General features: G+C 37.4%; 1 protein-coding gene across 5 annotated transcripts in view; it reads right to left on the minus strand.

The window, feature by feature from the left end:
- Positions 1–14,647, minus strand: part of SPTA1 (spectrin alpha, erythrocytic 1) — a 102,508-nt gene that overhangs the window by 1,662 nt on the left and 86,199 nt on the right. For all 5 annotated transcript variants that reach the window (XM_036272693.1, XM_036272692.1, XM_036272691.1 and 2 more), the window contains 8 exons: positions 11,263–11,472; positions 8,810–9,106; positions 7,875–7,987; positions 6,659–6,676; positions 6,129–6,180; positions 2,462–2,649; positions 935–988; positions 169–315 (listed from right to left, as the gene is read on the minus strand). In XM_036272693.1, coding sequence (XP_036128586.1) covers positions 169–315; positions 935–988; positions 2,462–2,649; positions 6,129–6,180; positions 6,659–6,676; positions 7,875–7,987; positions 8,810–9,106; positions 11,263–11,472 — 1,079 coding nt within the window. The remainder of the gene's footprint in view (positions 1–168; positions 316–934; positions 989–2,461; positions 2,650–6,128; positions 6,181–6,658; positions 6,677–7,874; positions 7,988–8,809; positions 9,107–11,262; positions 11,473–14,647) is intronic.

Here is a 14,647-nt window from a genome sequence, read left to right on the forward strand (position 1 = left end):
TTCTGGGCAAATCCTGAAAGGGCACCAAAAGCTGCCCAATTCATTTACTGTAGTCTGTATCTTCCTACTCTCAAGATGAGTTCATGTCTTATGGATTATTTTACTATTTGTGCTTGTCCCACCAAGTCACATTCCCTGGTATGGTATGGCCCTTAGTCTTCCTCCTACCTCCCTGGATCGACAGCATTCAGAAATCTCTCAAAGGTGGGCTCCGGTTCACCCTCCTCCACCATGGGCAAGTAGTAATTGAGTCCTCTCAGGCAGGACCGGAAATCTTTGTGACTCAAGCGCCCTGTCAAGTGCTCATCAAAGTGTCTATAGAATAAAAACATTTTATCAAATTCAATAATCATATTACAACAGAAAAAAACAATTTTGTTGCATCAGCTAAAGTGTTACTAACATGGCATAATCTTTTTTCTTTTTTTAAAAAAATCCTTATCTGAGGACACTTTTCCATTTATCTTCAGATAGAGTGGATGGGGTGGTGGGAGCAGGGGGAGAGACATCAATGTGTGGGAGACCCATCAATTGGCTGCCTCCCACACGACCCCAACAGGGCTGGGGACTGAACTGCAACCGAGGTACGTGCCCTCAACCAGAATCGAACTTGCGATTCTTTGTTCCGCTCTAACTACTGAGCCAAACTGGCCAAGGCTAACATGGCATATTCTTATCAGAGAATTGAATGGAGAGCTTGCTTGTGTTTCTATGCTTTGTAAAATCCTAACGGATGGAGGAAGAAAGATAAAATGTTGAACATTGAAAAAATGTATTTTCTAAAGTGCAGGAATCTTAAAGACATATTACAAGCTACAACTTGAAGCTACATCACATATCTAGATCTTCATTTAAGATCCTAACAAGCCACACTGAAGGGAAAAATGTTATTTGGAAATTTATTCTGAATGGTCTGAAATGAAGTGATACTCACTTATAGGTCGTGTCAAACTCCTTCAGCGTCTCCTCACTCACACCTTTGGTGTCTCTGAAAGGAAAAACATTAATTACCTCGTGAAATAAAACAGAAAAGCAAAAGCTGTGTTACATGAAATAGATATTTTAGTGACCATTACACTATTTGAATCATCTACTTTAGGGATTGACAAACCATAGTCCATGGGCCAGATCCAGTTTGTCACTTGCTTTTATATAGTCAATGAGCTAAGAGTGTTTTATATGTGTGTGTGTGTGTGTGTGTGTGTGTGTGTGTGTGTGTGTGTGTGTTTATTGATTTTAAATAGAGAAAGGAAGGGAGGGAGAGATAGCAACATCCATGTGAGAAAGAAACATCAATTGGCTGCCTCCTGCACTCCCCATACTGGGGATGGAGCCCAGAGCATGGGCATGTGCTCTGACTAGGAATAGAACCAGAACCTCTCAGTTCATGGGACAACAATCCACTGAGCCACACTGGCTGGGATGTTTTTTATATTTTTAAAATTAAATTTATTAGGGTGACGTTGGCTAATAAGGTTTCAAGTGAACAATTCTATGATGTATCATCTGTGTATTGTATTGTGTGAAACTGTGTTCATTGCATTATTCATGGTTTTCACTTTTTATATGGCTAAAAATAATAAAAAAAAGAATGCTTTATTAAATATACATAAAGTTTAAATGTACATGTCCATAAATAATAGTTTATTGGAATAGGTTCATGCTCATTTATTTACAAATTATCAGTATCTGGTTTCTCTCCACCACAGCAGCTGAGTAATTACAACAGAGACCCTATGACTCACAAAATTTAATTTTTAATTGCTTTGAGAGAGAGAAAGAAAGAGAAAGAGAGAGAGAGAGACAGACAGAGAGAGAGAGAGAGAGAGAGAGAGAGAGAAATATTGATTTGTGTTCCACTTATTTCTGCATTCATTGGTTGATTCTTATATGCGCCCTGACTGGGGATTGAACCCACAAACTTGGTTAATTGGGATAATGCTCTAACCAATTGAGCTACTGGCCAGTGCCTGGCTTACAAAGTTTAAAATATTTGTTATCAAACAATTTACAGAAAAAGTTTGCCAACCTCTGATGTAGATAAAAACACTGCCGGAAAAGCTATGGAGACCTACAACTTCTTTAAGACAATTAATTTATTTATAAAAGAAGAAAAAAAGAATTCTGCTCCATACCTTGACTATTTCTTGCATTCTAGACATTTTAGAGAAAATTTTACAAAAGGGAATGCTTTCTGATGATATTACACAAGATGGTGAAGGAATTCTGAGAATTGACTGACTAGTATTTTCAGGACAATGAGAACATGACTCCTATTGTATAATAGAATGAAGAGAAATAGTCATTCTGTGGGGCAGTAAAAAAAAGGGAATTTTTCTTCTTTTCTGAATATGGTGAATGTACTATCTCTTAAGCAGTACTTTCAACCAGTATTCCAAACTGTAGCCCTAACCTAATATTACCCACACCCTTCCCCGCCCTGGCCATAGGTTCTCAGTACTTGGCTTGGATCTGTTGCTCCAGGTGGTGTTGCATTCGCATTCCAAGCTGATAGAGCTGGTCCCACTGCTGTGCCAACCCAATGGTGCTGTATTTGATGTCCAGAATCAGAGCCTCTTCTAAGTTTTCTCCCAGATCCTCAATCTTGGTCAGCTGACGCTTCATCGCCTGGATCTCCTTCTGTTTCCTCTGGAAAATGAGAAGAAAGATAGTCACCCAGGGCACCAGCTCCAAACTTAGGGATGGGAGTGAAAATAAAAAACGGATGAGTTGGGGTTTCCTCTAACTGCTCCTTTTCAATTATTTTCAGAGATATTCCTGTCCTCCATGAGAAATAAACTACTCAGAAAAACCATTTCATTTCTGAATCCTCACTTATAAAATGGCGGGAAGGTTAAGTGATATGGTCTCTGTCATTCTGGCTATCTATAATCTGTAAATCAAAGTGTTAATGCAGACAGAAAAAGGGATACATTTCCAAGATCCATGCATCATCAAATTCCAGGGATTTGCATTATGAGTTATCTGATCTGCACTGTTGACTGTGAGTGAGCTCAAAGGCCTACTTAAGCTTTGCATTGTTCACTCTCAGACCTCCTTCATTAGCTTGAGAAGATTTCAAAAATATGTTCCTGTCATTCAGGCATATTATAAGCCAGTTTTTGAATCAAGGCCATGCTTTCTCAGCTGGGAAGGGAGAAAGGAATTGGTTATAATAGTGGAGATTAGTTCAAAACATTAGATATCACAAAGGTTTGCAGCCCCACAAAGATCAATTCTACCTGATATCAGATTTCCCCCCATTTTAATTTTATATTAATTTTTAAATGACTTTTTATGTTTAATATTATTTTATATTAGTTTCAGGTGCACAAAATAGTGGTTAGATATTCATATAATTTATAAAGTGATCCCCCTAATAAATCTAGTATCCACTTGTCACCATACGTAGTTATTATACTATTATTGACTATATGCCCTATGCTCCACTTTATATCCCCATGACTATTTTGCAACTACCAACTTGTATTTCTTAACCCCTTTTACTTTTTCACCCAGGTTCCCAAGAACCCTCTCATCTGGCAATCATCATTTTGTTCTCTGTATCTGTGAGTCTGTTTCTGGTTTTATTTTGTTTTGTTTGTCCTTTAGATTCTACATACAAGTAGAATCATATGGTATTTCTCTTTCTCTGTCTGACTTTATTCACATAGCAAAATACCCTCTAGGTCCATCCATGTTGTCACAAATGGTAGGATTCCATTCTTTTATATGCCTAAAGACTATTCACGGTATATATGTATTTCATCTCTTAGCTAGTGTAAATAATGTTGCAATGAACACAGAGGTGCATATATCTTTACAAATAAGTGTTTAGAATTTTTTTTTTAGGTAAATACCCAGAGTGGACTTGCTTGGTCTATTTTAAAATTTATGAGAAAACTTCATGATGTTTTCCATATGGCTGCACAAATTTGAAGTCCCACCAACAATGCATGACAATTCCCTCTCTCCAAATCCTTGCGAACACTTGTTGTTTGTTGATTTATTGATTTTATTATTATTATTATTTTTATCCTCACCCGAGGACATTTTTATATATATATATTTTGTTCAGATAGAGTGAGAGGGAGAGAGAGAGAGAGAAACATCAACGTGAAAGGGATGCATCGAGTGGCTGCCACCCGCACGACCTAATCAGAGCCGGGGACAAACTGCAACCGAGGCAATTGCCCTTAGCAGGAACTGAACCCGGGTCGCTCTGGACTGCAGGCTGACGCTTTAACCGCTGAGCCAAACTGGCCAGGGCTGATTCTCCCCCTGGCCGGTTTGGCTCAGCGGTTAGAGTATTGGCCTGCCGTCCAGAGAGACCCGGGTTCGGTTCCCACTAAGAGCCCGTACTTCGGTTGCATTTGTCCCTGGCCCTGGTTGGTCGTGCGGATAGCAGCCACTTGATGTGTCCCTTTCACATCAATGTCTCTCTCTCTCTCTCTCTCTCCCTCCCACTCTATCTGAACAAAAAATGGAAAAGTGTCCTCCAGTGAGGATAAAAATAAATAAAATAAATAAATAAATTCGCATATCTCTGATGATTAGTGATACTGAGCATTTCATACATCTATTGGTCATCGGTATGTCCTCTTTGGAGAAGTATCTATTCAGGCCCTTTGCCCATTTTTTAATTGGATTGTTTGCTTGTTTGGTGTTAAGTTGTATGAGTAGTGGAGAGAGTAGTGTTCACCAGGTTAATGCAGATTCATACTTGGCCGTGTGGTGAGAAGGCTCAACATATGAAAGATGGCACCTGCTTGCCCGCTGTGTTGAAGGATGACTCAACACAAAGACATTGGTGGTTGTTTCTCCAGCTCTCACTCTGAAACCACACAACTCAAGTGTTTTTCTGTGTGTTTCTGGCTCCTCCAAGCCATAGTCTCTCTCTCCACTGGAGCTTAGGGAGAGTTCCTGTGAGAGAATGAGGGTGTGCCCAGGCCCTGTAAGAGAGCACTGGTCTTCCAGCTGCCTTCTGTTTCACCCAGATGGATAAATTTCCCATTGGATTTCACAGCCAGATGAGGGGGCTCCTATTTCCAGCACTGGTGATGTGGGCTGGGGAGCTCGGTGTGTGGCTGGGATTCCCCTTGCTCCTCGGTGGGGACCTCTGAGGCTGAGATACCCCTTCAAATTCTCAACTGCCAAACATGAATGTGGATCCAGCCTGCTTTAAGTCTCCCCCTGTTCCTACAAGTCTCATTGTGGCTTCTTTGTATCCTTAGTAACAGGATTTCTGTTCAGCTGATATACAAATGGTTCTCCAGGATGACTCTTCTATAATTTAATTGTAATTTTGATGTGGTCATGGGAGGAAGCCAGCACAGCAATTACCTACTCACCTTCTTGAGAGAACTCCTACCTGACAATGTCGTGTACTTTAGTATTTAAATTCTCTCATTAGGAAGAAATAACATTTAATTAGTTAAAATGTTCTCTTAGAGGGGTCATTAATGAAAATAAAGTTAAGAAACACAGCCGTAGCCCATTGCTTTAATCAACTGTTAAGAGATCATCTAGATTTAAGTGATTATCAAATAATTGTCATTATCAAATAAAATAATTTGTCATTGTTTAGAGTTGTAAGCTAGAAGCTTTGCATTTGTTCTTTTTCTCTTTAATCCTCACCTGAGGATATTTTCCCATTGATTTTTAAATAGAGTAGAAGGGAGGGAGAGAGAGAGAGATGGAAAGAGAAATATCAATGTGAGAGAGAAACATCAGTTGGCTGCCTCCTGCATAGCCCTGGCTGTGGCTGGGGTTCAAACCTGCAACCAAGGTATGTGCTCTTGAGGGCCAATGCTCTAACTACTGAGCCAAACTGGCCAGGGCTGCATTGTTCTTTTACTTAATAACAGTAACTCTATACTATAAGTATTATTAACATTATTGTCTAGATACAGAAATTTCAGTTTAGAGAGTTAAGCAAATTGATGTCAGTAAAGTGGTGGCCAATGGTTAGAATAACATTTTGGCAGAGTTGGTACCAGAGGCTTAGGCTCTTGACTGTCAGGCCAGGGAATTTATGTGAAAGTATTTAAGAGTTTCCTTTAAGTAGTTTTTCTTGCACCCCTTGTAATTCTGGCAATATCCTGACCTAGTGAATAAACTTTACTTACTTTATTTGCTTCCAATTGGGATTCCAGAGTTCCTGTTTCTTTGAGCAAATATCTAGTTAAGAACCAGAGAAAAAAGTTACTTGTAATATCAGAGTTCAATATTCACACAGACAAACTCAAAGCCCCTACATGTCTCTGCTGCTACTTCTTCCAAGTTATTTGGCCTCTCTAAAATAAATTTTCACAACACCAGATTTTCATGAAACCAACCCTTCTGTCTATTGGAAACCTTGCCAGACATATGAGAAGGAACCTAGGCTTCTTCTAGTTCTTCTCTGCCTCAGAGAAGGATTCCAGACCTTTTCCCTAGTTCTTATTCTCAAACATGCCCTTAACTTAACGTAAGCAAGACTCCACCTAGTGGGGTATGGGGCCAGAATAATATATACTGTCTTCTCCTTCTCACCCCACATTTTTATTTAGGCATCCTCAGATTGAGATGGGATACAGATGCCCCAGTACCAAGGCCTCCTTGTTTAATTATTCCTGAATGCCATAAAAAAACAAACATGGTAACATAAAATACTGACCCATCCAGAAAATAAGCCCTGGACATGAAGATCCGGAACAGGAATCAGAGAGAAAAAGGGAGAGCATATGTTAACATGGATTACTTTAATGATCTTTTTTTTTTCTCTAGACTTATGAAACATTATAAATCCTCTGCAGCCAAAAACATATGAACATGTTCCAACCACTGTCCCCAAAGTCTCTTTTACATTGAGAAGCTAACAGCCTTCCATGCAGCCACTCACTGTAGTATGAAGAGCACAAATGTCAGGTGATGTGCTCAGTGCTGGGCACATGATGCCAGAGGATGAGGGACCAACACCAAAGGAAGAGAAGGATAAACTCTATTTCCTGTGCCTTCTCTCAGATGTTTTTTGGCCATGATACATATTTCCTTTTTGTTAATTGTGTGATTTATCCTTGTCAGTAGTGTGTAGAAACAGTATATATCATGGATTGTCTAAACCAATTCTTTAGCTAACAAAATCTCATAGTTCTGACCCACTTACTGAATATAGTCTACCAACTTAGGCCATTTATTCTAATGTATATTACACCTGCTGAGTCTCCTCTTTTCCAGGTTATTTGTCCCAGAAGATGTGACAAATGTTATTTTCACATATAGAACAGTTTGCATTCAATAAAAGCAGTTAGCATATATTATCTCACTTGATTCTCATCACAGCTTTGATAGTCAAGCAACGTAAGAGCTTCATATTAGGTGTTACAGTATGCTGTGTTTCTGCTTATGTTAATAAATACATATGTGACCTGGAGCAGGTCAGTGTATCTACTGAACTTCTTTCCACCCTTGGACACAATGGTAATAGGTCTTCTCTGTATACTTTTCAAGGGTGCTCTAAAAGTTAAGCGAGGCAATGGACATAGAAGTACTCCGTAAAGTGGAAAAATAATTTCAATATTATATGTTTTAATAAAAAAGAACTGTTATTATTTTTGAGCTATCATTATAGGCAGCAGGGAAAAAGTGAGGGTATCAAGAAGAGAATATTGAAGGCTACACAATGGATAGAAGGCTGAAACTCTCTCAATTTTGCAAGGATCGATTCAGAAAGTAATCAATTACAAATATACAGCACAAGTAGGATTTGGTGATTAAAGAACAGCATAAATGCTATAGGAATCCCTCCACCTCCCCCCCTTTATGAATTTTATCTTTATGGGAAATGGAGTGTGTGGCGTAAGGATCATAAGTTTTGAGGTGGCGCAGCACACCTGGTTTCTAAGATCCATTGAAGGAAGGCACTGGCATTCTGTTCAAACTCCTGGCACATATCAAAGTTCTTGATCTGTCTTTCCTCCTCCTTCTGTAGCTCCTGCTCTCGTTCCTAGAAACCCAAATCACAGACAGTGAACTGCACATTAAAAACCCGTCTTTGCAGTAAAATAACTGGTTCCCAGGCTCAGTTACATCTCTTAACTCTCCCTTATACATATTCTATATTCCAGAGGCATGTGCTTATGTGCTCATATTTCTTCCAACCCACCTCTTCTCATCTCCAAAAGGTGAGGAAAGCTCATGTCACTTCCCATAAGTACTTGCAGATGTTTCAAAGACCAAACCCAGTGAAAGTAACTGACTAATAAAGACAAATCTTCCTTCTCATTTTTTTCCCCCCCAGGAGATATTTCATTTAAATGAACATAAAAGAACCCTTAAAGGAAAAGGTAGTAAGTAATAAGAGTTGCCATCTAAAATTGGTGCTTTTATGGTAAAATTTTCCTTTGTTAAACGTTTTTATATTTTCCATAGCTTCTATAATGAACATCATTACAGAAAGACAAAATTAAATACAAAAATATTTCAAAGGCACTTTTGGAGGTGTGTATAAAATAGAGAATGCTTTGGATGAAGAAATATACAGACTTGAAAGTTAGATGCAAGCCTCGTGAACTTTTTATAACTCATTTTCAGTGTGACCTCCTGAAGCTTGTGTTTGCTTTCCTAAATCACTGTTCAACACTTAGAAGCACAAAATTGTTCAAACTACGTGGCATAGGGCTATCTTTATGGTGAACATATTTTCAAAAATGCCTTAGACTACCCAATTTACGACGACTGTCCCAATTTAAAGTGATCCTTTCTTTCCCCAAAGTCCCCCGACTTGGATGATTAACTAAATGGCCATCTCTCCTGTGCCTCAAACTACCTTGATGGTGTCAGCTACGTGCTTCCACATCTTTTCTAGCACCTCCATTGTTAACCAGGTATAAGGGCTGGAGGGCACATTTAAGGCCTTAATCTCCTGGTCTAGCTTTAGCAAATCATTGAAGTCTTCTTGGGCCCTGGTTAAGGAGGCCAAGAAGTCCTCATGGTCCTTCTGCAGCTGGCGAATCTCATTTAGGGAGACACAGTGCACAGTTTCTGACAGGTCCTCCTCTGCATTCTCACACCAGTGGTTGAAAGCTGAAGCCTTGTGTGCAAATTCCATGAACAGCTCCTCAGCCTACAAAGAGAAAAAAAGACACCTTCATCTTTCCTAATAGAAAGAGAAAAGAAAAAGAGAAGATGGAAGAGGAGAAGAGAGGGGAGGGGAGAAGAGAAGAAAGGTAAGAGAAGACTGAGAATATAAAATAAAACAAAAAAAAATTGTCTTAAATATTTTCAGGGCAAACCCTTTAAGAGAGCAGAACTAAAACCAATAGGAACCACACAATCAGATGGATGGACATGTGAGTTAGAGGTATAAGCCCTGCTATCCAGGCATCTCACTGTGAAACTGGCCAAGTTTTCCATCATCTACAAATGAGAAAGTTGAATGATTTCTAGGGACATTTTAGCTCTAAGATTCCAAAAGTGGCAAATATCATTTTCAATGATAAGATTTCATGGTTTCTTATTTTGAAGTCTGTGATTCAGTTCTAGTTGGTACATAGTAAATGTGCAAGAATAGATGTTAAATGAATGATTAAATGAACCAATCATTCATAAGATAGGCAAATCTGTCCTAACCCCTTCCCTCTTCTAATCTTCTGCAGACCATACCTTAGTCTAGACTGAGTGCTTTTCCTACCATTTTTCTAAAACTCATTCAGGACTCAGGTCATCCCTGAAGTTCCTGTTTAAACCCATTTCCTACCCTCTAACTTGTGTCCCTATTCCTACAATACTCTTTGGAGTTATCTATATGCTCTGAATGACTGAATTTCTGAAGGAGAGAAATGGCATGGGTTGTTTCAAACAGCATGTAATAGAAAATATTTTAAATTTAAATTGCATCACAGATTTTGGGTCAGCAGACTATACTTCCAAGGAGATTTCTGTTATGCAAATTAGTTTTCATCCCCAAACGTAGGTATTAAAGAGGCTGTGCACTATTATCTCTTCCCTGTACTAATTTCTGCACTCTACATGCTAAAATAGACCAACACAGAGGAAACTAATAAGAAAAATATAAAAACCTATAAGGTACTTAATATTATTTTCATAATATTATGGATCAACTGAATAGTTTGCAAATATTTTATAGTTAGAAAGTAAAATAATAGAATCAGATTGTGAAATATCTTTTCTCTCTCTCAATTTCTCTTTCTCCTCCATTAACTGATTCATTTTTCACCTAAATTAGGTCTCATGTCTTTCAATAGAGTAACAATTAACTAAAAGTCCAGACTAACTTTTTTTCCCCCCAGAATGACTGTTTTTTATTATGAGTTTGTTTTCCAATTGCCCTAACTCCCTACCATAACTTGTTATGGTGTAATACTTGTTATAGGCTAGGATTGTTCAGTAATTTCACTGACCATCCAACTTCCTTTCATTATATATATATATATTTATCCTCACCTGAGGACATTTTTCAATATTTTGTTCAGATAGAGTGGGAGGGAGAGAGAGAGAGAGAAACATCGACGTGACAGGGACACATTGAGTGGCTGCCTCCCACATGACCCAACGATGGCCAGGGACAAACTGCAACTGAGGTACGCGCTCACAGCGGGAACCGAACCCAGGTCTCTCTGGACCACAGGCCAACGCTCTAACCGCTGAGCCAAACTGGCTAGGGCCATTATTGATATTTTTATTATCAACATCTAATACCTTAGCAGTCACAATTAGAAAGGACGTTATAATCACTTATATTCATGTAGAACTTAGTGGTTTATACTCAATTTTTTAGATCCATTATCTTTTTTTTTTTTTTAATAGTAATAAGAGAAAACAGCAAGAGATGGTGGTAATATTATCTTATTTCATAAATGGAAGAATCAAGGTTCAGAGATGTTTAGTGACATAAAAGAACACATATTTTACTTGTTTGTTTCTTTTATTTAAAGAGCACAGTATGACTTTTTCTCCTACCTGCCAGTTTTAGGTCTTCTATACAGTAAGATCTTTCACCCTTTGTCCCACCCACCTCTTCTATTACCTGTGCTAAGCTTTCATCTCAAGTCAGCTGGATAACCAATAAAACAGTCTAAAAAAAGCTTTTATCAACCTAAAATCTTTTTGCTCAATAAGAATGTCTTTCTGATCCTTTTCAAAGTACTCACTCCAGTGTCTATAGATTATGCAAACAGGGTTTCCACTATTTGTTTCTAGATTCTATGGCTAATATATTATCAAGTTCTTATCATGCTTCATCATTAAAAAAAAAAATACCTTCTGTAGGGGCAGCTGTTTCTCTAACAATTTCTGTCTGTGGGATGTACAGGCTTCCAGCAGCTGCTCCCAGTGCTTCAGCAGGGCGGCATGGCGCTCCTCAATGGCCTTGGCTTGGCTGTGCGGAGCAGCCACCAGTTGGTCCTTCAGATCAGTTATCTTACTCAGTGTCTCTTGTTGAAAGCTCTGCACGCTGGCATCCAGTGTGTCCTGAAAAAGACCCATAGAAAAGCAGTGAAGAGAGGAATAATGCAGATTGCAAAGGGTCATTTACACCTGAGTTCCACCATATATATATATATTTATCATGAACAAGATAAGGACTAGAAAAGAGTTAGAACGATGACCAAGGAAAAGGAAATATGACTTAGAGACTTAAGTGAACATTTGGGATTGGGATTATGGTTAAATTCCAATGGATGCATGTTTTAAAATTAGATTTTAGTTCGCATCCTTTCTAAGACTTTTTTGTATCACTTATTTGATTTTGTGTTCTGATTACTAGCAGTGTACTATTATTTTCTATTTTTATTTATTTTTTTATCCTCACCCAAGGACACTTTTCCATTTCTTTTTGTTCAGATAGAGTGGGAGGGAGAGAGAGGAAGAGAGAGAAAGAGAGAGACATTGACATGAAAGGGACACATTGAGTGGCCGCCTCCCTCATGACTCCAACTAGGGCCAGGGAGGAACCACAACCGAGGCACGTGTCCTTGACTGGAACTGAAGCCACGACTCATTGGTGTGTGGGCCGACATTCTAACTGCTGAGCTAAACAGGCCAGGGCTAGCAGTGCACTATTAAAGATCTTGGAAATATGCAAACTAACCAAAGACCTCCTACAGATGCTGTATTAGACAAATGATATTTTTGGAAGATGTTGATATCATAATCAGGGATGTTTCACTTCCCACTTTAATAGAGTGGCTTGTATTGAACCAATTCTCTCTTTGACAACAACTTTAACTGCTGGGTAAAAAGGAAAAAAATCAGCTGTTTGAAAGGGATCCTAATACAGCTCAGGTAGCAATAACTCAACGATTAAAACCCTAGAGAGGAGGAAATGATAGTAGAGTAAGAGTAATAGTCTCTGTTACTTTTGCTTTTGAAGTATAAACTGTACAGGGTAAGAATTGAAAGCAGCTGATCAGAACTTTAGATGATCTCATAGAGCTAAGATGACGAAAATTGGAGTTCTTGGGAAGTGCAGCAGCCAGAATTTGAGGAGCCTGGAAAGGGAACTGCAAAAAAGTAGGTTCAATATTCTGCCTGTCTTTTCCTCTCAAGACATTTATAAATCTCTAAACTTTGTAGGACACACGTCCTAGAAGCCAAGCAGAAAATAGTAGCTACGGATCTAAAGTGCTAAGTAGAGTTTTCTGTAGTCACACAGTGCTAAGTTCAGGACACATTACTTATGAGCAGCCCTAGTGAAAGAGATTTAGTTGAAAACCCGAAAGGCTCCAGGTGTAAAAGCAAACTGAAGAAAAGACTAGTCCTCAAAATAAATAAATAAATAAAACTAAAAGTATGCTTTGATGCAATTCAATCCCTAGCTAAAAAAGTAGGGGTTGGGTGGGGGACAGGGGGTATTAAATTATAGCTTTAAGTCAAAACTTATGAATGAATTACTTTAAATGTAAATGAACTCACTGTTCCAATAAAATGATCCAGTTAGATAAACAAAGCAATACTCACTATACAATATTTATAAAAGAAGCATCGAAAATAGAAAGACATTCCACATTCTATGTTCATTACAGCATTATTCACAATAACTTAGATATAGAAACAACCTAAGTGTCCATCAACAGGTGAATAGATAAGACACAATATAGTCCTGGCTAGGTGGCTCAGTTGGTTGGAGCATTTTCCCATACACCAGTAAGGTTTTGGGTTCAATTCCCAGCCAGGGCACATACCTAGGTTGCAGTTCAATCCCTAGGCATCAACTGATCGATGTTCCTTTCACATCAATGTTTCTTTCTTCCTCCCTTCATCTCTCTAAAAATCAATAAAACACATTCTCGGGTGAGAATTAAAAAAAGAAAAGGGAAATGATGTGATGTAGGGAGGTAGATACATACATACGTACATACATACATATATATATATACATACAATGGAATATTATTCAGTCATGAGAAAGAAGGATACCCTGCTATTTGCAACAACTTGGATAAAGTTTGAGGGCATTGTGCTAAGTGAAATAAATCAGACAGAGAAAGACAAACACTGCATGATATCACTTATATGTGGAATCTAAAATAGTAGTTACCAAGAATTGGGGGCCAGGGAGAGGTACAAAGATATAAACTTCCTTTGAACAAGTTCTGAGATCTAATATACAGCATGGTTATTATAGCTAATAAAATTGTATTATATACTTGAAAGTTATTAAGAGAATAAATCTTAAATGTTCTTACTAAAAACAAATGGTAATTATGTGACAGAATAAAAGCATTATGTTATTCTATGATGGTAATTATTTTGCAGTTTATAAATGTGTCAAATCAATAAGAAAAATAGAATATAAAGACAGAGAAATATAAAAAACACCAGAAGATGAAAACAGATATATACTACAAACAAAAGAAAATTAGTTTAGTCTTCTAGTATGTGAAAAATACTTTAAATTAAGAAATGTTAGAAAGATGAATATTTCATAATTAAAAGTATCAATTCATTAAGATGATTACATAACTCTAAATGTCAACATGACTTTTAACTTAACCTCACAATATATAAAAACAATAAGTATTTAAATAAAATGATTAACAAAATCTAACAGGCAATATAAACCACTGAAAAATACATATTCTTTCAATTGTACAAAAACTGTTGAGCAACAGACCATTTTTTAGATATAAATCAAGCTCTTAAAATAAAATCGAGTATGTTTTTAAAATAAAGTAAAATAAATTAAATATAAATGTCAAAAACAATAATCAGAAATTTCCCAAATGCTTGAAAATTAAATAATACACTACAGAATAATCAGTGGGTCAAATAAATCAAGTTAGAACATATTTAACTGAATGATAACAAAAATAACCTAAAATTTGTGAGATGCATCTAAGCTTTATTTAGAAATTTGTATCCTTAGATCAATATATTAGAAAAGAAGAATGACTAAATATTTGAAATCTCAATAGCCATCTTAAACAATTTTTAAATCAAGTAATCCCAAAGAAAGTGAAAGAAAATGATAAAGATATAAAAAGTTATTAATGGAATATGATAAAAAGATAGAAAAGAAAAAAAAAAGCCAAAAATTGATTCTCTAATAAAAATGATAAACATCTACTGCAAAATTAACTAGAGAGAGTGGGCAGGGACAGGCAGAGAGAGAGAAAAAACTAGCAAATTTTCAATATCAGAAAGG

Source organism: Molossus molossus, unplaced genomic scaffold, assembly GCF_014108415.1.
Source record: "Molossus molossus isolate mMolMol1 unplaced genomic scaffold, mMolMol1.p scaffold_m16_p_20, whole genome shotgun sequence".
In the NCBI taxonomy this organism is placed as follows: domain Eukaryota; kingdom Metazoa; phylum Chordata; class Mammalia; order Chiroptera; family Molossidae; genus Molossus; species Molossus molossus.